General features: G+C 41.3%; 1 protein-coding gene across 2 annotated transcripts in view; it reads left to right on the top strand.

Annotated features, from left to right (window-relative positions):
• ncanb (neurocan b) overlaps positions 1–26,525 on the top strand; it is a 137,511-nt gene that overhangs the window by 69,421 nt on the left and 41,565 nt on the right. For both annotated transcript variants that reach the window (XM_034881613.1, XM_034881614.1), the window contains exon 10: positions 15,496–15,612. In XM_034881613.1, coding sequence (XP_034737504.1) covers positions 15,496–15,612 — 117 coding nt within the window. The remainder of the gene's footprint in view (positions 1–15,495; positions 15,613–26,525) is intronic.

The following is a 26,525-nucleotide window of genomic DNA, read 5'->3' on the forward strand; positions in this document are numbered from 1 at the left end:
ACACACACACACACACACACACACACACACACACACACACACACACACACACACACACACACACAGAGAATATGTCTTAATCCTTTACTGTGAACACTGTGAGAAAGTAAACCCATTTAGTTTTATTTCTCATATCTTGATTTCCATATTCTGTATAATCCTAAAGGCAGTGTTTATTGTTTGTTTGTTTATTGTTGAAATGGTTATTTATAACACCACAAAAAGTTACAAAAGTAAAAGGTTTCTAGTTAAGAAATTTCCCTCAGCAGTGGACATTTTCCTGAATGGTTCATACCACTGGCGTCCAGTAGTGTAGGGTGACTAAACAAGGAGAGTGGATATAGTGGCAGTCTGTCCAGCCTTTAAATTGCCAATGCCAGTCTGAAACTTTGGCAGACAGAGAACAGGATGCCTCTGAATTATAGCCTTCTTGACTATAGCCTTGTCCCGGGTTCAAGATGGATCAGACCTCTGGCAACATCTATAACACAGCAGCCAGGCCTCAACCAAATTAGACTGTTAAATTTGGAGGAGAAGAGCCAGTAGGCTGAAGTGTGTCTGTGTGTGTGTGTGTTCTCATTTAACTACATTTGTGGTGTCCAAAAACTGTGAATGCAGTATACTTGTGGGATTCGGACAGCTTTAAACGGCTGTTTGAAGGTTAAGACTTGACTTTAGGATTAGGGTTAAAATTAGGTTTTGGTTAGGGTGAGGGTAAGGGTTAAGGTTAGGAATTTAGTTGTGATGGTTAAGGTTAGGGTAAGGGACTAGTATAATGCATTATGTCAATGGCGGGTCCCAAAAAAGATAGTGAGATGCAGTGTGTGTGTGTGTGTGTGTGTGTGTGTTTTGGGTGGGAGATAAATGGAGACAGGACAGGCTGGGGTGGGGCTCTGTGGATAGATGTTGAGTTTGTCTGCTGGCTGTTGAGAGTCCTTGGATAGGCTGTCTGTCTGGAGCAGCGAGAGGACACGTTCTCCATGCTGCATTTAGAAGTCTATTGATTTTCCTGTCTCTCCCTTCGAGTGTCTCCCATCTTTTTTTCTCTATCCTTCTTTCTGTCTCTCCTCTCTGTCTGTCCCCTTACTGTTTTATTTCTTCTTTTTTCCGCTTTCTCTCGCTCTTTGTGTCCCTGACTTTGTCTTTTATTAATCCTCTGGTCGTTGTTATGACTCTCGCTGGCATAATGTTTTGATAGCCTCTTGAACTCCAGTGTTGTACAACAAACAGCAGTCAATTGCCGTCTGACCATTTCTGTCTTCCCTGTACGATCCTTGTCACTGCCTTTTTTCTTTCTTTTTTAAAGTGTTTCCTCCCTCAAATCGACCCATTGCCTAATTTTTCATCCATTTATCTGCTTCTCGTCTCCAATTTTTTTTTTCTTTCTTTTCATGGTGTAATTCCTCAATTTTTCCATATCAAACACTCCTACTGAACCTAATCCCATGCTATTGACTGCTGCATATTAAATGAATGGGATTTGTTGAAGAAAAGCCTTGAGGGACACTGGGCTCCATCGTGGTGTGGGATGTAACAGTTACACACCAGTTTGACTGATTGAGCACAGGCTCTTTGTTTCCTGTTAACCAGGGGAATAACCAAGCAACTAAAGTGTTGAAAATGAGCTTAAGTACACTGTGGTGCAAAATCCCACTGAGCCTTTTGTGTACATCAGTGACTGTTGCTAATGATAATGCACACCAGTTTAAAGTACACTGAATTTGCTTTAAGTAACGTCGAACTGTAAACAACGAAACAAAGAAAAAAAACAGCTAAAATAGTGGTGTCCTTCCAAGCAGGCTGTCCTCTCTCAGCCGGTCAGGGCTGCTCAAAGAGAAGGCCAGTTATGAAAACCAAACCCTGTTTATTACAAAACATGTAAATCTCATTATTGTGTTTCACAGTAAAGGGACCAGGAAAAAGTAATCAATGCCGACTCCACTTACTGGTCAAATCAAATGTCCAAGATAGGCTTTCCCTTGTGACTTCAGACTGCTTAATCTTTATGTCATGGGTGCCAACGGGTGACAGTCTTGCTAAAGATAGTAGTGTTGTGTTCCCTGATTCTCACTACACCATGCCAGCGCCTTCAGATTAGCCTTTATGTTGAAAGCTCTGGCCCAGGTTAAACACTGTAGTGTGGCTGGCGATGGTAATCTCACATTGTGGGTAATAGTGTTCCCTATTACAAGCGTGTGTTGTGTAAGTAGCATCAGGGGGAAAAAAGGAATGGCAGAGGGGAGTGGTGACTGCAGACCGAGCCACATAACCGGTTGCTTTTTTTTCCAAACATTCCCACACTGCAGAACTATCGCTATTGCTAACGTTGTACTATCAAGCCTGGTGCCTGGAACATCTACAGTGGTCTTCCATTGCCAGGTTTTCCTCCACAGTGCTGCAGAGGAGAGGGTCTGGCTAGTCCACACAGCATTCCGGGATTGAAGAAAAACGTGCTCTGGTTTATTGACATTTCTTTAAATCAATCACAATCGTCTTGGGAAGGGCTAAGCACCAGACAGAGCCACCGTGCCGCTGCATAACAGCAGCAGGAAGGTTGTTTTAGTCTAGCAACAGAAAACTCAGATTGGACAGATAGATTGACCTGAGTTTAAGATTCCAACACAAAGAAAGCGGAAGGTAACGGACATCCAGCCAAAATTGGGGACATCCTGTGGAAATTTTGGCAGCAATCCTGGAAATAGTGATGGTCAAATGAAGCTTAGCAAACCACTGTCTTTATTTTCTGAGCTCACTAGATGGTGCTCTTTGTTCAAAGAAAAAGGTTAAAGGAATGGTCATTCAGTGTGTTTTCAACCCTTTGTTGAACAGAGAGCGCCATCTAGTGAGCTCAGAAATGAAAGACGAAGGGGTTTGCGAAGCTTCGTCCGACCATCACTACTGGGAAGTAGATTGCCGTGGATATAGACTACATCTAGAGTAACTTAAGCAAAAATAAGCTGTTCTAATTTACCGATCGCAACAAAAAAAGACAAACCTTCTGACGCCTAAGATTGTTTTGAAAATGAAAGGTGACAAATCTAATGATGATGATGATGCTGATGTAGACAAAGCACAGAGAGAATTACAGCCGATAACAACAAGTTAAGATAAGAAAGCGTGCGGAGAATCAAACCAAATATGGAGGAGGGAAAGAGCGTGTAGACACAAGTTATTAGTCTCTAGGAAGCAAGGTGCGCATTATATATATACATCGTGTCGAATTTGACATCTTTAATTTGTTTTCACAGCAGTTTTCAACATTCAGGAAGTGTTGTACACATGTGTGTACGCACAGCAGCTCAGTCTCTCCATGTACTGCGTCATGTGCCGTGCATGGAAAGGTCGTTGAACATGAAAGCAAGCTGCGATATGAAAGGCAAATATTTGCTGTTTTGCAAAGTGCTGCTGGTTCTTAAACTACTAAAGTAAAACACACACAGTGACTAAATAATTCAGTGAGGGATTTTCTGTGCAGCAGGGTGTTCACTGACATTTTGCGGAAAAGAAAGTGTTGATTTAATGTATATATGTAAAAGTAAATGAAACAAGCAGCGATGTTTGTAAAGCTAATGCACCATCAAAATGTGGGTTTAATATTCTGCAGTGAGCCTGAAAAAACACGGAAAAGCTGTCTTAAACAGCATTTTTATGACGCTATAAAAATGCTTTATTATCTCTGCTGTCACAACAAAACCTGGTGATTATTCAGCCTCTAGGAGCCCCATCACAGGCAGCTGTATTTTATTTTCGAGATTGTATGACCCAGAGCTCCCATTATGGCAGATGAATGACTAAATCTTTTGGCTGTTACTGGTGGCAGATCCACAGCAGAACTGTTGTTGTTTTTGTGGAATATTTCTCACTTCACAGCCCTCTAAAGATCAGTTGGGTGGCAGACCAAAGTGCTACAGTATGTTCAATTCAGTAACACAGTAACTGTGGATGCTAAGCTCCAATTTTCTCTTTCCCTGAGCACAACATATGCTTTTTAAGCATGTATTTGTTTATTTAGTACAGTGCCTTATGCTCACATATGCACAAAGCTTTGTCCTGAGAGAATGTGTGGTCTCGCTCAACTTCAACTTTCCAAAAAAAACTTTTTGTATTTTTGGATTGGAAGTTTACAATGATCGGTATTCCCATACCAGCCAAACATGGTGAACATTTACTCCTCTTGGCTTTGAGAGACAGTCAAACCAAGCGGCTCAATAAGGAATAAAACTGCGAAAGTTAAACATTCAGCCACACAGCAGATGAAACCATCAACTGCTTGTTGGAGCATTCAGGCATCGCCATCTCCTCTGATTTTATTGTAGTAATTTTCATTAAGCTGCCTCTGTAAACCAGATAAGAAAAGACCTCTGCTAAGCCAGATGTCCCCCATCAAAAACACAGACAGGGATTCACTGAGAAGGGTTGTTTTTTGTTTCACTTCTTACATGATAAATCCCTATCTGAATTTTTATTGTCAGGCACAGCCTTAGGGCCCCTGAGGGTGCGTAGAGTTTCATACAGCAACGAACAACATCACCTTTGTGTGCCACCAATTGGGAAAGGATGGGAGGGATGGCTGCAGACGGAGGTTGGCAGGGGGCTGTCAGAAAGAATATGATCTTCTGTGTGGAGTCATTGTGTGGGGCTGTGCAGAGCGGGAGAGGCTTGCCTGGTCGTGGTTATGTGGGTAACCCTTACAATGGAGCATTCAGGTGCTATCAGATTTGACGTCAGGAATCTGCTTCCTGTTAGGGAAAGAACATTTCCTCACTCTATCTGCATCCAACAGGTCTGTCCTCTTAGAGGGCAAACAATGGAGACAAACTAGCAGTACATAGCCATGATGTTTTTCACATCACTTTACACAGACTGCTTTTATTACCTCTACACGAGAAGGATCTGGATATATTATGATGTGAAACTGCTCAGCAGACCCAGTGGAAATATGGCATCTGTTATGCCTGTAGCACACCCAAAAAGGTTTGAATAGCAGCTTCCTTGCCGGAGATGCAACTCTCGCATTTTCATATTCCATTTGATTCAGGCTCAGCCAGTCACACATGCGAGCACAGGGCGTAGATAAAATGAAAGACTGCTTCCTGTAATCAAGGTTAACAGTGAAATGTATGAGTATTTTCTTGCTACAGAGAGGTGGCAGCGAGAGGATGAGTGCACTCAGCTGGGGTTGTGGAGCTGCCGGATTGCCTGACTGACTTCGGTCACTCTCAAGGCCGCTGAAGGCAGAGCGGGAGCAGTGGCAGTGCTCCTAGTGTCAGTCACAACGCATCATGCAGCAGCCTGCCCACAGCGAGTGGAGGGCTTGAGGACACTCCTGAAGTGGGGCATGTCAGACACACCTACAGATATGTCCCAGCAGGGAGGAGTCATAGGCAGGGGAGGAAAATGAAAGGGGGAGGAAGGATTCTTGCAGTTAGTGGTGGGGGTAATGGATATGAAGGTGTACATTACAGAATATACAGTAGTGAGCTATGAAGATTAGGGCTTTGCAAGTAGCAATGGGGCCTTGAAGGGACTTTGGGTAGCAAGCTTTCTTTCAGAGTTTCTGCAGGCAAGGGCACTGTGAGATCATGTAAAGTAGTTCTTCTTTGTTTTAAACAGCTCTCCAGGCAAACTTGTCCTGCACACAGCTTGCTTCTCCTAATAGTGCTGCTCTCCTGTCAGAACAACTGCTTGCTAGTAAACACAGTGGAATACAAACATGTAGGCGAGGGAGTGTGAGATCCCCAATCTGTCTGTGTGTGTTTCCTGCTTTTTCTCTCTGGTTTAGGGCTCTTCTGTTATGGCATTTTTGCAATGATCTGCACACCATGCTAGGTCATGTGCAAGAGATCAGTGAAAGTGTGTCCAGGCATACTTTCTATTGTTGTTTATATTTGTCCACAATATGTGCATGACGTTTGAGAGAAGTACAATATAAACAGTAGGGTCTAGTGACTGTCTTCTCAGCCAGTCGCATTATTGGTATCATTCCTTTGAAGCAGCTGTGCCGATCGCAGTGGGACATCCAAATGGAGAGAAGAGAAGAGTGCATATCATTTCTATTTTAAAAATAAGAAAATAGTGTTGTTATCTGTGATCTGCCTTATAGGACATATACACAGCACTACAAATGGGTTCCCAAAGGCAAAAAAATAGCCCTTGTAAATTGAATTTGGATTTGTGGAGATATTAAATGTTTTGAAGAACAAACCCCTGTGGCTTCTTCCACCACATGCGCATCTATATTAATTTCAAGTAAAAGTCTACTTGTCTAATTGTATCTGAAAAAGGTACTCAGCCTTTATCTGTGTGTCACTTTATTTAAAGGCATGGTAATCAATATGTGCGTGTTCATTGCACTGTGGCCTCACTTGATGTAAAAAACAAGTTGTTTAAATCCCAATATGAATTATTCATTATACATTGACTGTAATTATTACTCCCTACGTTTAGTGTGTCCAGAAGATTGTTGGGTAATTTGAAAAAAGGGGGAACGTAGTTGATTCAATATTCTCATTTCACAATGCACTTAAAATGAGAGCAAAGACACATTGAAGAGAAGTGTGTGTGTGTGTGTGTGGGGGGGGAATCCAAAGTGGATAGAATGTTTGTGATGATAAGCCAGGATGGATTATTTTCTTGCCACTCTGACAGCCAAGATAATGCAATTTATTTAGGACGAATGAAGACGCCACAAGTGCCGCTCTTGTAACAATACACCCTCAATTTCTTCGTCAGACTCGCCCTGCGCAGGCCTGCTGAATTGGGTTGTATTGAATTGCTGGCATGTTCCTCCTCCCGGTCCTCTCCAGCCTGATTCAGTGTGACGCTCGGTTCACGAGGTGCTCACTGAGAGCGCATCGGCTGCTTTCTGCTGTCTCAGGCTTCTGGCACTGGAGCTAATTGCAAGTGTCATGTTTTTTCATTGTGTGTGTGTGTGTGTGTGTGTGTGTGTGTGTGTGTGTGTGTGTGTGTGTGTGTGTGTGTGTGTAAAAGTGAAAGTGGGAATATCCATATGCTGCAAGTCAGCCAGTTGAGACAGAGGGGACTGAACGTGTGCGTAAATCCACTCAGCTGTGGTGTGTGTTTGTGTGTGTGTGTGTGTGTGTGTGTGTGTGTGTTGAGGAGAGGAGAGGAGGACAACATTTAATGCAGTTGAAAAGAGGTGAAGCTGAAATGGAAGGGAAATAGAATCACAAACCGTCTATGTATTTTTGTTTTGTAATTTTTTTGTGTGAAAGTATATTCTAACTTTCAAGTTAGAACCTTCTTTTCTTCTTGCGTCTCCACAGCTCAATTTCTTTTTTGTCATATACACTTGTAGGGTTGATTTTTCACCTCACGATATGAATGTACATTGATAATAGCAGTATGTAAATAAATAATAACTTGGACCAGTTAAACAGATTTGGCAAGCCGTAGTTATTTGAGTAATCCGGTGTTGATTGCAGCTTTCAGCATGCTCATTAATAACTAATGCACTACTGTAGTGAAATGTTTACAGACTGCAGTATGCATCCAGTGTTGTTTTTTTCCCCTTTCACCCCTGGACACACACACTCTCACGCATACACAAAGGTGAGTGCATACGTGGGTACAGTAATCACATCGCCACACCTGCTCCATCCACAACCCTCTCTTTAAGATGTGAACACATTCCCACCGGGTGCATGTTGGCGTCTGCTGCTTTTCAAGTTGTCAAGCTGGGTTCAAGCCCAGATTTGGCAAGCTGTCAGTTGTCTTTGAGCACTGACTACCTGCCAGCCTGGGAAGGCTCAGTAGCTGACCAGGTGCTCCGATCTCCCTGTGCTGGGGAGATCAAAAGACTATTACATTATCATTCCTTACAACAGCTGACTTCATTCCGTTTGTGACCCCTTGTGTTAGCCGTGTTGTAGTTTTGTGGTCTTTACAACCACATGTCCAGATTTGTTATATCACTACACACACTGAAAGGCTCTTTTATAGTGTGTGGTCAATCAAAAACTGTGATTGTAGAGCTGAATGAGACACAGCCTCTAACGGAAAATGAATAGCTTGAGCTACTAAAGACAGCCTGTGTTTTAATTCTTCAACATTAAATGATGCAGAATACTCTTGTGGGCATATTTCTGTTGCTATTGCTAGAAAAAAAACATATATATATATATATATATATATATATATATATATATATATATATATAGGGCATGATTTTTCTTCTTTTCTATACAATCATAAAGTGTGGGATTTATCTGGCGTACCACTGGTTTTGACTGACAGTTGCAGTGGTTTAAAAAGAGGAGGTGGAAGCTTGATTTTGGGGAGACGAGCCCAATGACCCTCCTTGATGTGTGTAGGACCTCATGGACTGTATTGCTGAAGCGTTTGGTGTAATACCCCTAGCTGCAGACTGTCAGCCTCTGCACACATTGGACTGTCTCACTCTGCAAAGTGCAGATTGACTACTGAGGCGCTGACATCATCAGCACAAACTAGAGCAGCTCCACCGACAAGTAAACGTAACCTCTTGTCTCTCCCCGGCTCGTCTTCTCTTCTCTTCCACCTTCCTTCCCTTCCTCTCCGCCCCCATGTAGCTAACCTTGGCAAGTCAATCCCTTTGAAGTCATCTGAGGTCCACAATGAGTTCTGCATCTTTGTGCTTGCGGGAGGTATATTATATATATTTCCTCCGCTGTGTAATCAGCAGTAATTGTAGCTCATCTGCAGTGGCTGACTTGCCTGTCTGGAGACCCGCTGATACATGGATCAGATTCCTACCTGTGGTTCTCTCTGACTCTGTCCATCCTGTCAGGGAAGAGATGGAAACTTGGAGTCACTCAGGTCATACAGATGATTCAGTGCACAGTAACAGTCATTGCTGTAGCAACAGTTACGTAGATATAGTTGTATTTCACGCTGACATATGTCAGGCACAAAGTTTAAGAACACAGCCCTGGAAGTGAATGGCAAGCAAAACACACAGACCGAGAGATGCACAGTAAGCCCTAACATTGAACTAACCTTACTGTAATTTGCTGACATCAGAACACAAGTGGACTGCTGTTCCCCCAATTCACCCTCAAAGTGTTTTTTTCTGTTTTCGTGACCAGGATAGTTCTGCCTCATCCTCTCATCAAGTTATAAACATTAACACCCGCTCTGACACGATGAGAGATGGTTTTTTTGTGTAATTTGCGGGCCTCATGCAACTTTTTAAAGCTCACTCGTGGGACATTTCAAGCGCTCTTGGGGCTCCTCTGGTGGCCAATGGTGGGGGGGGGGGGGCCCTGAGCAGGCAGTTATGCTCTGGGTTGGCTACAGTAAAGAAACATGAGCACCTGGGTTGGGGTACACTGGTAGCCAAATAGTTACATAGTGTACCACATAACCGTACTGTCCTTGGTTTAATTCCATGGACCTCTCACTCTCCCCTCATTTCCTCATTTCCTGCTATCCAATGAGGGTGAGAAATCTCACAACTCATTTATGGCTCTCTTGGACTCTATTGTAGCTATAGTGCTGTTTTCCAGATTTCAAAATGTAACCTTGGTGAGTACAACACCATCACAACGATAAGTAATAATGATCTGCAGGACATTCTTGACCTAGTCTTGCTCCAGATGTGTTGTGGCTTAGGTGACATTTGGCACTGACAGAGCCACTCACCCAGATGCATTATGTATGCCTATTTTGGCTCTGTAGCATCACTAAACACATGTTCTCCGTAGCCATCGTGCAAATGACAGTATGAAAGTTTCACACTATAGCACAGTGATGATGACAACACGTGTATTTGCGCCCATACATTGCAGTTTAGCGCAGAAATCCATACGGCTCTTACTGTTCTGTGTGCCTCAGTGCGTTTTAAGAGACGCGCTGTAGCATTACATTTTAACGGGGCATTTCTTTCTGCGCCCATGTGATGGCTTATCACGATCATAGGGTGGGAACATTTGAACAGGCCAAGGCATGATTTCTGTCTCAGCAAAGCTATTACAAGGTTCAGTGAGTCCAAGTACAGCAATGCGGTTGATAAGCATGTGTATACAGTAAATGTGTGTGCGTGTCTCAGGTTATTTCTGCAGAGTTCAGTTTCTCTGTCAACACGAACTTTCCTGCAGGCTTCTTTGTGTTGAATTTGCCAACCCCTCAGCTCCGGGCTTCATGGGATGCAAGACATTTCCCTCATCGCAATCCTCTTTTATGGTTTGCTCTAAATCCCGGGTGTGTGTATGATCCGTTGGGGAGTGGCTTCACAAATGTGCCACAAGGCTAAGATAATCTCCCTCCTAAGAGGCATAGGAAAAACTTAAGATGGCCCCATGGAGTAGTAAAATGTCACACAGAAGAACTTATACAAAGAAGTTCTGCCCAGGATTCTAGAGATGTTGCAGTATCCGTTCAATGTCAGGAGAGACAACCTTGCATTATCTATTTGATTAGTATAAGTATAAATTTAAAGCTTAGACTTGAAAGCTGAACTTAATATGTCTCTCTTTCTTGTTATCGCCATAAACTGTAGTGCTACACCTACTGTAGTTCTTTCCCTTCCTCCCTCTCTCTCTTTCTCTCTGGCTTCAGCTTCCCCTCTTTCTCTCTTTTTCCTTTCTGTCTTTCGCACAGAAAAAGAATGACACAGTAGGAATGGAAGAGGCGACCTATTTTAAGACCAGTGTGTAATTAATCATAAGCTAGCAGCAAGCATTAAGAGAGGAGGAAATGTATAATAGCTCCCTCTGTGACTTTCTGTCCCTCCTAGCTGACATTCTCTCGCTCTCTTCCTCTCTCTCATTCTCAGTCCATCTCTCTCCATCTCTCTCTCTCTCTCTCTCTCTCATACATGTGCTTCTCTATAATAACATGTCATTTGTATCCTTGCCTCCTTTGCAACGACCAGTGTCTCTCTGTCTCATGCCTCATCAGTTTTTTCACTTGCATATCAATTTTTAGTTTCACATCTTTGCACACAAAGATGCACACTCCTAATTATGAAAACCGTCATGAATGTTTAAACACTAAACCAGTCACATTTCATTTTCAAGTTATCTGCTGCATGGTAAGGGCTGATTCCGTGCGTGTTCATCCATTCATGCAGAACATTTCTTTGGACCGAGACGTTACCGTAGTCACAATCTATAACTGTTGTCTCATCACATGTCTCATGTGATGTCACCACCAAGACTGCAGGCTACTGTTTGTGGCCAGATGGTGAACAACACAGTCTCATTTGTGTGTAATAAGTCATTACTAATTCTCTGCGGATTGGATCAATGTCCCATTCTGCTCCAGCTCAGCTCTCAGTCTGACAGACTGGGGGATGGTAGCTAAGGAAAAGTCATTTTTTATCTCCTTATTAAGGCAATTTAGCTGGAACTGGTCAAATTATGGCAATAAATGGTTTCTTTTATAGAGAAAAATGGACCAATAGGAATAGAAGTTTTTTAAGGCACTAAACGCATGCATGCCCACACATGAATACACTATCTCTGTTCTTATTTTTCAGATGGTGATGCCATCCACTTAAAACCTAAGCAGCTTATTGATTCTTTTTTTTTTGAAGATTTGTCACTCTCATTTTTAACGACAGCAAAGAAAACAGCATTAACAACACACAGAGCTGCAGTATTACTCTCTGTGGTGTGATTGACTCGGAGAATTGTCATCAGAAGTCTGGCCTTTTTGCTACTGACACCTCCCTGAATAAGGCGACTTGATGACCCAGTCCTCAGCTGTCAGTTCCACCGTGTGCATCACTGCCTTTTCACTGCAGCAGATACATGTCTGCCTGGGCTATGACTCAGAGTGGAGAGGCGATTGTGTAGCTGAGGTTTAATACCAAAACTGCATGTAGAGCTACTCACTTGCCAGACTTATCTTCGGCATTATAAGTGTGACTCAAGCAGATTAATGCATAGGGAGGGGTTTGTAGAGCACACGGGTAAGTTTTGAGATGTTAGCAATTTAAATGTAAGTATTTAAAAACGGAACTGAACTCTTGCCATAGATCTTTACCTCAACTTATCTGACTTTTGCTTTTTATGGGACCATACTGACCTTTGGTGTTTATTATTTGTTAATATTAAAGACGAAAATGTTATTATTTTCATGTTGGTTCTTTCTTGGTCAAAGTGCATCTTTCATTTAATTTATTCATACACCTGTACTCTAGCTTTTTACAGTGAGCATTAGCATTGCACAGCACTTTGCCAGTATTAAAGCGTCAATATTATGCTCATTTTCAGGTTGATAATTGTATTTTGAGGTTGGACAGGTTTCATTTTCATAAAAAAAAACTATTTTTGTTGTACTGCACATTTCTGCAGATCCTTTTTCACCCTGTGTGTTTAGGTTTCTGTTCTGTCTTTGTTGGGAGTCGCACATGCTCAATAGCTAGGTAAGATCTCATCAGCTAGATAACTCTTTCTCCAACTTCGGTCAGTCCAAGGCAGGATTAGCTGGGAGACTTCTTTTGGATGAGGGCCACTTGTGTAATATCTGCAGAACAGGGACAGGAATTAGTTCTTTTGGAGATTATAACTAGTGTGTGTAGCAGCAGTGTTTTGCCATTGAGAACGAGCTACCATGCTACCAAGGTGGCTAACATGCTGCGGTTAGCCACCTTGTCTCGGCTAGTGACGTAGAAAGCCGTGCAGATTCTGAACAGCTCACCCTGAGACTGAAGGCAGAGGACATTCAGAAACCGGATCTCACACAAAAGAGCATGGATGTTTTTTTCCAAGTTTGTATGTGTGGAAGTACCAGAGACACTAAATAACACCCCATATCCCATAACAAGGGATTTTTTTCATATGGGCACTTTAAGTACTAAGTAGATGTTAGTGGATTAATATCTTAATTTCATCAATGTCTTGCACAACTAAAATAATTATTATGTATTGTGTATTGCTTAACTGGTTAAGAATCATGATTAGAAGCATTCTAATGATTTATATGATCCTAAAACTTTTCCTCTGGCACCACCAGCAAAGTGTTCAATATCAGGTGAATTATCACAACATCTACATGCACCTGATGGACATGTTGTTCAGACGTTATTGGTCCCCAGAGGATGAATCCTACAGACTTTGGTGATCCTCTGATTTTTCTTTTGGCGCCTCCTTGACGTTGACTAGCCTTGAGTGAAATATATCATAATTTTAGCTAGATTGTTTAAACTTAAAATTCAAACAATGAACTATAACTAATCACAATGTGGTGTATTTCTAGTTTAGAGACAGCAGTTCTGTCACACAGCTAAAGAAAGGCTGGCTACCTGTGGGCTGAACTAGTTTAGCTTTTTTGTAATGTAAATGTTAGATTTAGCTATGATATGATTATGCAGTATATTATGGTTAAAGTACTTCAAATGTCACATTCCTACTATTTAAACTCTATCAAATGTCACCTGAAGCTGGCATTTTATGGATTTTATGACACAAAGACAGTGAATTTCACAGTGGATTAGAGAAAGCAACTTGTCAGAATGGAAGCTACTGTACTAAGCTTTTTTGTATCAAAGGGAAGTCACCTTGAATAGTTTATTTTTTCTAAAATTGTAGTTTTTTGACTTTATCCCACCCAGAGTGAGCGTAGGCCAAGTTTGAGTCAAAATGGCTTTCCACATCACATCACCTGATTTGCCCAAACAGCTGCTGTGGACAGCAGCACTGAAAGTAGATTTAGGAACCATCTCCCCCCTTCACCTATTCTTTCCTTATGAAAACACACAAAAGATACTGTTGGTGACATGCTTTTATCCACCTTTGCGTGATGTGACAACAGAAAAGAGAGCATAGTCAAGCATGTGGCAACAGTAAACCAATCATTTGAGCATGATTAAACAAATGAAAGTCACATTTTCTAAGTACAGATTAACTTCATGATTTGTCATAACTAACCGTGTTGAGGACGTAGCTGGTAAAGCTACAAGCTACTCTTCATTGGAAGTGGTTAACGTAAAAGAACACAACACTTTTTGTTTAAATGGCACTAACAACAGGTTATGGTTAAGTGTTGCTCAGATCACTGGTTGGTATTAGGGTAAGGTTGGATTGGGGTTAAGGTAAGAGGAAACACAAACTGATGTGGATGTAGCATTTGCTTCACACTAGCCCTAATACTGGAACCTTTGCATGATTTTGAAAATAGCTAAATTACCCAAATGCTAGTGGCAAAATCTATTATGAATCTGTTATGAAGACTGGCATTATCCACCCATTAAAGGATGGATGGATGTGGATAGATGGATAGATTCAGACCTAACCAGACACACTCATTGACCATATCCTGCGTGTTTATTCAGTGCTTAGCACTTACGTATTTTACCATCTCCATCGATACATCATTAACCTTTAAGCACTGTTTGTTTTCAAATCACATACAGTGTTTTTTTCCCTCCCTGCTGTTGAATTAAGAAATGAGGCTGTCTCTAATGGTTTTTCTCATTCAGCGAATCACTTTTATGTATTTTCAAAGGCAGCCTCTCCAGACTCTCCCCTGCCTTGTGTATCAACAGCAGCCTCTCTGCAGCGGAGGGAGTCTGTCACCCAGTTTCACAAGAACTTGAACACGCACTCCCATGTACTGAGTCACGCTCAGAAAACATCCAGAAATGCACATGCATTTGCTTGCATGGGTACACACATGCATAAACACACTCCCACACATACAAATGAAAAGTATTCCCAGACTTGCAGGGGAACTGCACTCTGTGCTCTGCACAGCATTTCTCTGCTCATACATCATTAAGTAAGTCTGGGTGTTATTATGGAGAAGATGCAGTGTATTAGATGGTCTGACAGACTGTGTCAGGGGCTGCAATCCTGCAGGATTGGATAATAAAAAGACACTTAATCTAGCTGGTTCGCCACAGTCCTTTGCATACAAAATAAAAAATCCTTATGCCCCCTCTGCGGTCTAACCGTCCTTGTGAAGGTCTCCTCCACCCTCTGTCCCACTCTAAAATATAGGAGCAATAATTACAACTTAATCTCCTCAATCTTGGCCATACATCTGCCAAAATATTTCCCATGAAGACTCACAGAGTTATAGCTCAGCAACATAAAATGTGTTTATCACCTCCTGCAGTAATGTGCGACTGAAACCAGTATGCATGAGTGGCGATGATCGTCTGATTTACGAAGGCCTAGGCTTATCAAGCGGACCTGGGATGAGAGGCAGGAGAACAACAGCAGGGGGTTGACTCAGTACACTGTCCTTCGCCTGGCGAGCATCAGTCATGATAAACAGGGGCACGACAGACGCAACAACAGCCAATCCATCACCTTGTAGAAAGTCATACAGACCGGGACAAGTCTACGTACTGTCAGTCCCACTCTACTCTTTCCCTGTTTCTGTCAGAGAGCAGCAGGAGGATGCGCCCAGGATAATGTGGGGGCATAATGCTTGCTTACTGCCTGTCATAGTTTGTCAACATTCGAGGCACTTTTGTAATGCTCTTTCTCTGTACAAAATAAATAATATATTCATAGTTGTCTCCAACTCTTTCTGCCTTTACAGGGGAGAATAACCCATGCCAGACCAACCCCTGTCTCCATGGAGGGAGCTGCTTGCAGGAAGGTGATGGCTATAGCTGCTACTGTCCTCAGGGCTTCTCTGGAGAGAGCTGCGAGATCGGTGAGTCGCTGGCCAGTCATGGCTGAGTGGGTAGACCTCAGAGGTAGATGCTGCGTCCCTGTGGCATAAGAGAAAGAGAGACAGGCATATGTTGGAATAACATTTACCAGACGTACTTGACTGTGCAGGGAATTCACGAAGAAAGCACCAAAGAGTTTCCCTTTGCGGGATTTTTTCCCTTATTTGTTAGCACGACTCTGAATTCAATCGTAACACACTCAACGCAAAAAAGGAGCTTTCCTGTCAGGTCCAGTAGCATTGAATCAGGCAATGTGAAAGGGGGAATATCCATATGCTGTAAGTCAGCCAGTTGTGACAGAGGCGTGTGTGTGTGTGTGTGTGTGTGTGTGTGTGTGTGTGTGTGTGTGTGTGTGTGTGTGTGTGTGAGGTTTTCACCTTTTGTCCCAGGAGTAGTTGGCAGCTTGTCTTTGCTCTCAGCTGTGTGGAGAATGTGTCTATCAGAAATGTCTGTGCACTGTTTTTGTGGGCCCACAGAGCAGCCATGACAAGGATCAGTGAGGGATGGAGCAGCTGATTAAAGTGCTGAGGGAAAACAGGAAAATAAATAAGAGAAAAAAGTAGATGTGGTATTTGCAGAAAATATCAAAGTGAATTCAGCAACACAAACCTCACTCGGTTTGATTGAGCCGTAACACATCACAGTTGGTACAAAGTTGTTGTTGATGGCGTCCTGTCTTTCACATTGATTCTGGCTCTCAGCCAAAAAAACATGGCTTGAACCATAGTAAATATTAGATTATGTGCAGACGCTGCCCTCTTTTGTGGTGCAATGTGGGTCTAGTCTTACATTTGGCTTTTCTCTCTTTGGGCAGTTGCCTTTTTTCCAAAGCTTGTTTTAAAAAATGAGCTCCATTTGATGTATATAAGGCCTTGGAGTAAATCAAAGACTATTACTGTTTTTATGATAAAAAATGTGGTGTTGATCTGAGTGAAAGTAATTAAGTGAAAACAGTTAATGCACCATCAGAATTCCTCTTCCTCAACTTCCTGAATTTGAAAAGACCACCAAGCACGTTGGACCTTTAGTCCAACTTCTCGAGCTCTGTGTGTTCCATAATTATGCGTACAAAGACAGCAGGCAGAGCTGAGGCTTTACAGGTCATTACTTATGGAAAAAGGACATGGATCATGGGTCAGAGGTCATGTTAAGCCTACTGCCCTGGGTCTGATTGTCAATAATCTTTCATTCTTCTACACAGAAAGAAAATATTATGCAGCATTTAGGTGTGCCAGTGCATTAACACCATGGAGATCAATAAAGGGTCTGGAGTTGGATCAATAACAGTGAAAAATGCATGTTAACTGTTTGTAAGGATTTGCTGTAGTCAATGTGTTTTGGATTTCTTATTGAATGGGACCAAACTTAATGGTTTTTAGAAGATGTTGGAAAAAATTATCACACAATTTTGGAATGAAAGAGCATTAATAAAATATTAGTTGTTTACTGATTATTTCTGCGCTTGCTGTACGTCCTTAGTGTTCTCAAAATAATTACCAAAAGACGACAAAGAATCACTGGAGTCACTTTGTCGTTGTGCTAGCTTACCTCCTCCTCCAATTGGTACAGAGATTGACTGAAGAGCAAACTCCGCAGTCTACCTTGAAAACCCCTTTCACCATGGTTACCATACCCCAAACAGCTGCACTACCTCAAAGGTAATTAAAAACTCCACCTGACATAGTGAAGGTAGTGAAACAGTCATGAGAGTGAAGGGAAGAAGTCTGGCCAAGTTGTTTGACGACAGCTGTGAATTATATGGCCTTGGGCCCCAATATACAGTATAACTTATTACAGCAAATGATTGACCACCCTTTTACCAACTTTAACAACGGCGCTGTTCTAGAGGAATTTGGCCTGAAGGAAAGTGTGGCTTATATCCTGTGTTGGATATTTAATATCCGCAGCTTCTATTTCCTCCAGTTCATCCAGATTATCGTGTTCGTTGTCCTTTGGTTAAAAACAAGGTTAGATTCCCCCCCCCCCCACAACCCCGTTGTAGCCTATAGAGTGGCATATCAACCTGCATCCGCTGCACTGCCTCTGCTCTCTATGTGAAATGATTATTTAGGCAAGCAGCAAAACACCTTTGAGGATGTCTTGAGAAGCTGCAATTCTTTGTTTAGAAGCAGTTTGGAGAGCTTCATTATTGATGGCCTGTGTTTCTGCTGTGTGTTGTTATTATTTATGAGAGAGAGAGAACAAGAGAGAGGCTGTGGACATTTCAGTGTTAGCACTCCAGCTCCACTAGATCCTCATCTTAAAAAAGTCCTTGCCCTCCTCTACGTTCCTGTCTTAATCTGGGGCTGTCAGTAAAGATGCATGGATTACAATCTTTAGTGGTGTACCTGGACTGTGCGGCGGTAAAGTCTGGATTCTTCAGCAGAATAAGTGATTAATGAGGCACAATACAGCCTGTCAATTTGATGGCCATGTGTTGAGATACAATAATGAATAATATATGGCTTCCCCACAGCTGGAACAAACATTTGTTCACAGATATGAGAAAATCAAAACAGAGACATAAACAATATGCACCTCTGGGGGATTCTGCTCTTCCACTGATTATGATGAGATACAATAGTCAAATATTATCTTAATGTTTCTGATCCATTTACACAAAGATGTAAAAGTCTGTCTGTCCTGTTGCTCCAGGAAAGTATTGAAAGGAAAACGGCACATGTGGGGAAATACAATGAATCTGCATGGATCGCCCCATTAGACCTCGACTTATTTATATTAGGACAAAGAATTTGGTTACATCATGTAGTTCCTATGTGGGTGTCCAGAGCCTTTGGACTGAAAATCAATCAAGCTGTGCAACACAGTCAACGTATCACTTCTGGTTTTGTACATTCTACAAAATAATTCAGATCAGACAGTATGGAAGAGCACATGGTATGCAAACTTAAGGAATTGGTACTAAGAGTGTATAACCAGAACAAGTTAAGTATTTCAGATTATTTTGCATGTTAAAACGATAAATGTACTGTCCGTATAGCACAAGCATAAGTATTTCATTGTGGTTAACAAACATACATACAAGCCTTTTTCAGACATGTTGAGATGTCACAGTAGAAGAAGCACAGGTGTAAATATTTAAATGAATGCTGTAAGAAATGCCTACTCCCACATTTCTTAGAATAGATGAAAACACGGTAACCCTTTTGATCTAATACAGAAGCGTGACAGTTAGTTCACGCTGGAAACCAAAGATGACAATCCAACTATTTTTGTGTGCAGGGGGAACGGTTTTATTGAAAGAAAAATAAATGAGCCGCTGCATTGTGTGTAGGAAATAACGGTCCTCATCAGCAGATTGAGTTTGATTAGTTACCAGAGTCAACAAAGACAACTTTATTTTTTTTACTTTATATCAACATAGAGTGAAAGGCTGAGGTGCTCAGAATCATATAAAGTAAGGACATTTATGGTAAGATGGCATCTGAGCAAACCCAATTTGTTGATGAGGAACTTCATTTCCTAAGCTAATAAGGAGTGTTGTTTATGAATAGGACGTCTTCATTCTTCATAACGACACATTTCCCTTTCTTACCTTATATGACAGGGTTAATAGACTTGTTTCACAGCAGACATGTTAACATGTCATAGTAGGAAAAGCACAGCTGTATTCCAAACCATTAATGATGGCCGCATTCCACTAAGGAGAGGCCCTGGTATTGTGTATGCTGACTCACTGAAATAGCTCACTAGGACACTTGATGGAATTAAGCCTTTTTTTTGCCATGAAAAGTCAAAAATGTCTGCCGTGAAAAATGTCCATATGGGTTTAAATACAATACATTTAGTGTATTTAGATTCAAGAACCCACAGATAGAATGAATATAAGTTGTTTTAAAGGTTAAGATAAATCATATACGTTGATATACATGTATATTGTGTTTGTCTTGTTTTCCTTTGTGGTTTTTAAAAATGAAATGCCATTCTTGTTGATAGCAGCAGCCTTTTTCTGTTTAGTCTGTTGTGGAGAAAACACATTAACCTGTCTCAGTCTACTGCTGAGGACGGGTCATCAAATCACTGTGATTCTACCTGGAGCAGGAGTTAGGCAAATCATTTCTAGTCGACCGCTGTTTGTTCTACAGAAAGAACTCAATCAGCCCATCAGCCAGTCAGGTGAAAGGAAGAAAACAGGCATGAAAATAGTTCTGAGCTGTGAGACAATCATAAGCATCTGGATTAATCAACAAATAGAAAGAGATGCATAAATGAAGTGTTTTCCTCATGGTTTTTCGCAACAGAATCCAAATAGCTGGTAGACGTGTGCTTTTTGGGATTTTAAATGCAGAATGTAGTGTGAGGTCAAAACTGTGAATGAGCCTCTTAATAGAAGGAAATTACTCTGATTGCACTATCCAAATAGCTATATCCAAATCATCTTTCAACCCGTGTCCCTCTTCCTCTCTATCCATCTTTCCCATGGCCCTCTGTGGAGTATCCTCCTTCATTTTCTCTATCAATACCATGTTGCATTCCCTTCTTTTTCAGTCTTATTGTTTCATTTAATTTCATTTCCTGAACTCCTCAAGCAAATCACTCAGAAACAACAAGCAGAGCACTGTTGGGCATAACACAACACATGTGGGAAAAGGCACACACTGTCCAATCACCACCTCACAACACTACAGTAACATTCAGTTGCAATCACAGGTGGTTTAAAGAACTCCCAGGTCAATTTCAGCAAAATAAATTGAATAGCAACATCCTCTATGTGTGTACACAGCAATGTCCTCGAGTTGGTTTTCTACTCGAGAGGAAGCACACCTGATGCTTATTCATTATTATTATTATTAATAATATTGTACACTCCCATATACTCTCTGGCGTCATTTCTAATCATTGTGATTAGATCTGAGTTTCTGTCCTTCCTCTCTCCCTCCCTGCTCTGTACATTTTTATCAAATGTGATTTATTTTGTCTTTCCTTACATGTATTTCTCTAAATACATCTTCACCCCTGTTGCTACTCTTTCAACCACCCTTCTTCTAATTCTCTCCTTCATTAATTCTCATTAACTTCTTTCTTTACACTTTTTCTTCTGTCCCTTGTATCACTCTTTTACTCATTTCTCTTTCCTTTTCAGCCCATCTCCCTTCCCTCCTCTCTTCCTCCCTCATCACCCCTCCAACACGTTGCTCTTTGGCAAGACCTAAAGTATTGTGCTGTATTGAAATCGTTCTGCAGTGCAGAGATTGGGGTGAAAACAATTCTGTAGCCCCCCAGCATCTTTTACCAAATAACCCATTTCATTTCCTGCCACACTTTCTCCCTCCCCCACAAACCCCTAACCTCTACCCCCCTTTCTCTCTCTGGCTCTGTGCTTTAGTCTCTTTCTCTCTCTTTTGCTCTGTGTTTTCCTGTCAAAGGCCAATACAATTATTCATACAGAAATGCCTCTGTACTCATGCATAAAATGAAACTTATTCAAGCTCACACATTCACTCACCTGCATACTCAAACTGCCAATATGCTCACAAGGGTGTGCACAAAATAAATTCTCCTTTGTACTTTTTTCCATATCGCTTTTTCTCTCTCTCTCTCTCTCTCTCTCTCTCTCTCTCTCTCTCTCTCTCTCTCTCACACACACACACACACACCTGTTTGGACCCTTATAAAACCAAAATGTAAGACTGTGTAAAGAACTGATGCATAACTCATATTTAAAGAGGCCAAGAGAAACACCCCCGCTGAGCTTCTGTATTAAACTAATTCATCCTTTGAGACCCACTACTCCCACATCAGCTCATTTGATTGAGCTTGAAAGATTCACGATTAATATTAACGGCCCCTAACCCACCTTACCTGTATGTCCACAGATCTGAGCGATGAGGTCAAAGAGGATGGAATAGGAAGAACAGGCTGTGGCTGAAGATAATGATGGTTGTATTGTAGATACACACAGGCAGCTGCAATATTTGTCAGCAGATCCTACAAAATCTGGTGGTTTCAGGTGAATTCAGGATAACGTGAAACTGGAATGCTTAGAGCTAGAGGTATTGTTTGTGATAAAGCTGACTTGGTGTACAGGCAATAGTGTAGCATAAGTGAGGGACAAGGAAAGAAAGAAAGCTGCGGTTACATAGTTTCACAGTGAGTTGTAAGGGTATGAAAAGAAAGACAGATGGAAAGGGCCGGTACTGCCATGATGCTCCCCTCAGGAGATCCCATTCGATTCCTTCATTAATGATTGGATGGATTTATGAGTTTGGCTTCAAATCCTCCAAGTTTGAGTGCTTACATCAATATGTTGTAGAGTTTCACTGCTATATTTTTTCTTTCTACTTTTCCTCCAATTGTAGATCCGGTGTTGGCCACGGGGTGAAATACTGCACCATTAGAAAATGATGATTCATGTATTGATGAGCAGTTTGATTGCTAGCATACGATACAACAGCACAGACAAGGATAGGGTTGAATGCTGGAAATGGAAATTCTGGTGTTTACTGGGAAAACTTAACTAAATCTATTCCCTTTTCTCAGTAGAAAAACTCCAGGAACTGGAGGTTTTGTGTCTGTGTGCAACTTTGTGTTTGTGTACTGAAGACTATACTGAATCAAAGTCACCTCCTATCAACCTCATTAACACTATGGAAGCGTCTTACCTGAAAATGTTGTTTTTCTAGATCAACTTTTTAACTACAGTAGTTTCTTCCAATTTCTTACCGCTTAAACGGCAGCTCCAGCTGTATGGCAAAACACTTTGTAGGAGATGTGTAGATTAAGCAAAGTGTAAACTATGCAGGCTTCAGGATTCATGATCTAACACAGAAATATAACAACAGATACATGGAAGCTCACAGATACAACCTCAAGGATACGCAATTGTAAAGTTAAACTCTGTTCTCACTACATGGGAGATGGGTAGATGGCATAATTTCCCGTTTTTCAATCAGCATGGACCTTCCTTCCTCTCCAAGCTGCACAGGACAATGAGATACAAAGGACATACTGGCTGCAGAGTTGAATGAGTGTGTGTGTGTGTGTGTGTGTGTGTGTGTGTGTGTGTGTGTGTGTGTGTGTGTGTGTGTGTGTGAGTGTGTAGCATGCAGCATCTCTCTGGTATAAGCATACCTGCAGATTAATAAACTGCTGGCCAGGACTCACCTCTCTCTCTTCTCTCTCTCTCTCTCTCTCTCTCCTTCTTCTCTCTCTCTCTAACACACACCCACACACACAGTTTACACTCTCGGATACGCACACATTCACAAACTTGCCACCGTGACTTGCCTCCTCATCTTTATTACTCTTCTATGTAATTGAGTCGTCAGCTGAAGTGTCGGGTACAGTGAATGAATATGCATGCAAGAGTCTGATATGGGTGTATGTATGTGTGTGTGTGTGTTTGTGTGCGCGCGCGTGTCCGCGTGCATGCGTTGTGTGCTTTGTGTGCGTTGTGTGTGTGGGATGGATGGAGCCAATGACTCTGTATACACTGGGTGACAGCTTCAGGAGCAAGTGAAGCATATAAAGGCTGGCCACGTAGAAAGCGGGACAAATTGATTTCCCATGAAGGCGGCGAACTGGTTTTACACAGACGGGTCTTATCAGTGTTCTAGAAACACTCAAGAACAATACACACATATACACACAATCGTCTGCACACTGGCACACAAACTGATATCATCAAGTGTAAAAATAGATCTCAAAATGCTACATTCATATGAGAGTGCACACAAACATTAAAAAACATTAGAACATGCACTTATGCAGCAATGCACATATATGTTCTGGTCAGATGACTTTAAAGGTACCCTGTGGAGTTTTGGTCCACTAGTAGCACTAGCAGTGTTTTTATGAGTACTGTAAGTCCATGTTTTGTTTCATGGAATGAAAAAAATTTAATTTCTCCTAGCAGTATTAATAAAGTATGCCTTAATCTTAATCAAGTAGGAAGTATACCCGTAACCTTAAATTACTTTTACAGATGAACAGTTTGGTCCGTTTTAAACCGAACCCTGGAGCATTTGGAATAGTCCGGGGTCTCAGTTCGCTTCCAAGTGCACTAAAATTCAGTTTACTGACCCAACCATATGAAAAATGTAACAAGTTGATAACTTCACCCTGAAATTACACAGAGTTTACTAAACTGCAGATGTTAAAACACCCTAAGAAACCTTTTTTGCCGAACGCGCCAGGAGAGCAATTCTCATGGAAGTGAATAGGTGCCATTTTGGAAAAAGGTATTCAGTTATTTTTATACACCCATGGAACAGTTACACAAACACACTGCAACGCTAAGGTTAGCTCCAGCAGCTACAGTGCAAATCTTACAACAGTGTCAAAACATTGTTAGACATCACTTACCAGCAGTTTAACAATATTATCATAAGCAGTTAGGTAAGGGATAATGTAGAGCAAGGTGGTTGTTATAGCAACTACAACCCCAACAGTGTGATCATGATCCCGACGCAAAGCCTCGCTATCAGCCTCTACGTTATCCTACTTATTAAATTACCAATTAAATCAATAATTGTATATTTCAGGGGTGCTGCCGTGATGGACAAATTCCAAGCTGCTGTTTTAATCATTGCAGGACTTGAAATACATTAGCTGAAGCGTTGTTGTTAGCTAGCGGGCTATCGGTTGCGCTGATTCAAATTAAACTGAACATTACCGTTGACGGTGAAGTGAGACATGGTGAATGCTTTCTTTGGAAATATTTATGTTGCCGTTTATGTCCTCATTGATCTTGTTTCCTTTTTGCAAAGCCGCCGCAAGTTGACACACCTGTAAGTTAACGTTTAACATGTTACAATGTAGCTAGCTAAGCTAACAAATTAGCGTCACTGAACCCAATAAATTATTCGGACATCTTTCAGTGGATTGATTGATTGATAGCTGTCCTCCAGAGTGAACAGAACTGCATCCATGGCAACAATGTCTTATACTTAGCAGCGGTCTGTTATTAAGAAAATAACAGGCCACATTCTACATTAGAATTCAACCAAGCCATGTAACACATATACATAATTCTATTTGAATATAAATAATGTATGTCATTTATACCATTAATATATTAGTTTTATCCGACTCACTGACCCTATGTGAAAAAGCCTTTTTACTTAGTCAGATTATTTTCAAGATAATTGTGATTGTGCTTGTTACAAATTTAAATTAAATTAAATTGATATATTACTCATATATTTATACATTACTTTCCACAAATATTATTACTGGAAAATAACTGCAATATTTGATGGAAGTTGATCAGTCCTTACTTAAACATAATCTAACTTTGACTATAGAGCCAGTTTTAAGTCTAAAACATCCTCTTTAAGAACCAGGAATGGTCAAATGTTCATAATCATTCCATCTATTCATTCAAACTATAGTGACCTTGTGACCTATAGTGACCTTGTCCAACCTCAGAAAGGGGATTTTTATTTTCTATCTCCATGGTAGCACGCCAGAGATTCTGAAGAAAATAGCAGGAGACAAGAATGAGACAGAGAGATATCTAGCGAGAAGGCATGTCAGAGAGGCAGAGCAAAGATGATTGAGAGAGTAAAGTCCTTGACCAGGTCTGCCTGAGTATGATTGACTGACAAACACAAATTAGCTGAACAATTGTAAATAGGTCTTCCTTAAGGTTTACCAGAGGCTGTTTGTTTGGTTCGTGATCCTTTTCTTTTCAGAAATAGATTTAAAGATTCAACATCAGAGCTCTCTCTACTCAGTCGGTGATTAATTGATTCTGACAGCGGTAAGAAAAAAATAGATAATTCCACTCTACTATTTCCTCTTTAAGTATCTCAGAAATAGCGACAGGAGGCAGAGAATAGCCTGTCATTCACCCCTCTAGGGAACTGCTCTACTTTAAGACTAGAGTTATTGTATTTTTTTAAGTGTGTACGCTCACAGAAGTAAGGACCAAGAGAGAAGGAAAGGAAGAAGGAAGTAGGGAAGGAAAGATAATAGGTAGGATGGAAGGTAAAAGGGAAAGAAAAAAAGGAAGAAAGCAATGGAATGTAGTCAAAAGGAAGGAAGGATAAAAGGATGCTAAAAAAGAAGCGAAGAGATGAGAAATAGAAATGGAATAAGGGAAGGAAGAGAATGAGAAAGACAGATGGAGTAACAGAGACTACGTTTACATGCACATAATATAACCTGATTTTTGCCCTATTTCCAAAAAAGACAATATTCTGACTAAGCTGTTCACATGGCTATTAACAGTAATAGCCATGTGAACAGCGGCGGACTATGTTGGACTCTGCCAACACAGCGTCCCTCTTTCCTTCCGTCGGCACACTTCTTGAAAAGGTCGGCATAGCCATGTGTGCAAATAATCCCAAAACCTGTTGCTATCCCAGTCTTTGATCATGTTTAAAAGTTGCTCTAGTCTTGCAGACTGCTGGCTGGTTTGTTTGTTAACAGCAACCATAGCAACACACAGCGCTGAACATAAGACGTAAACAGGCAAGAGGCCGTAAGTAAATGTGCTGTATTTATATAGCGCTTTTCTAGTCTTAACGACTACTCAAAGCGCTTTTACGTCATACAGGAAACATTCACCATTCACACACATTCATACACTGTGGCCGAGGCTGCCGTACAAGGTGCCACCTGCTCATCAGATATACACTCACACACATTCACACTCCGATGCTGCTCGGGATTCAGTGTCTTGCCCAAGGACGCTTCGACATGGGACTGCAGGGCCAGGGATTGAACCACTAACCTTCCGATTGGTAGGCAACTGCTCTACCACTATAAGCTGTGTACATGTCCAAAGAATGCCTCTTAAACCAGAATAATACCAGAATATTCCACATGTCTTAATCAGAAAAGGCTTTATTTGAAAAAAAGACCTTGATCAGAGTATGCTGTTTACATGACATGTATCAAATTCTGAACATTGTCATATTCGGAATAA

This window comes from Etheostoma cragini, chromosome 9 (genome assembly GCF_013103735.1).
Source record: "Etheostoma cragini isolate CJK2018 chromosome 9, CSU_Ecrag_1.0, whole genome shotgun sequence".
Taxonomy (NCBI): Eukaryota; Metazoa; Chordata; class Actinopteri; order Perciformes; family Percidae; genus Etheostoma; species Etheostoma cragini.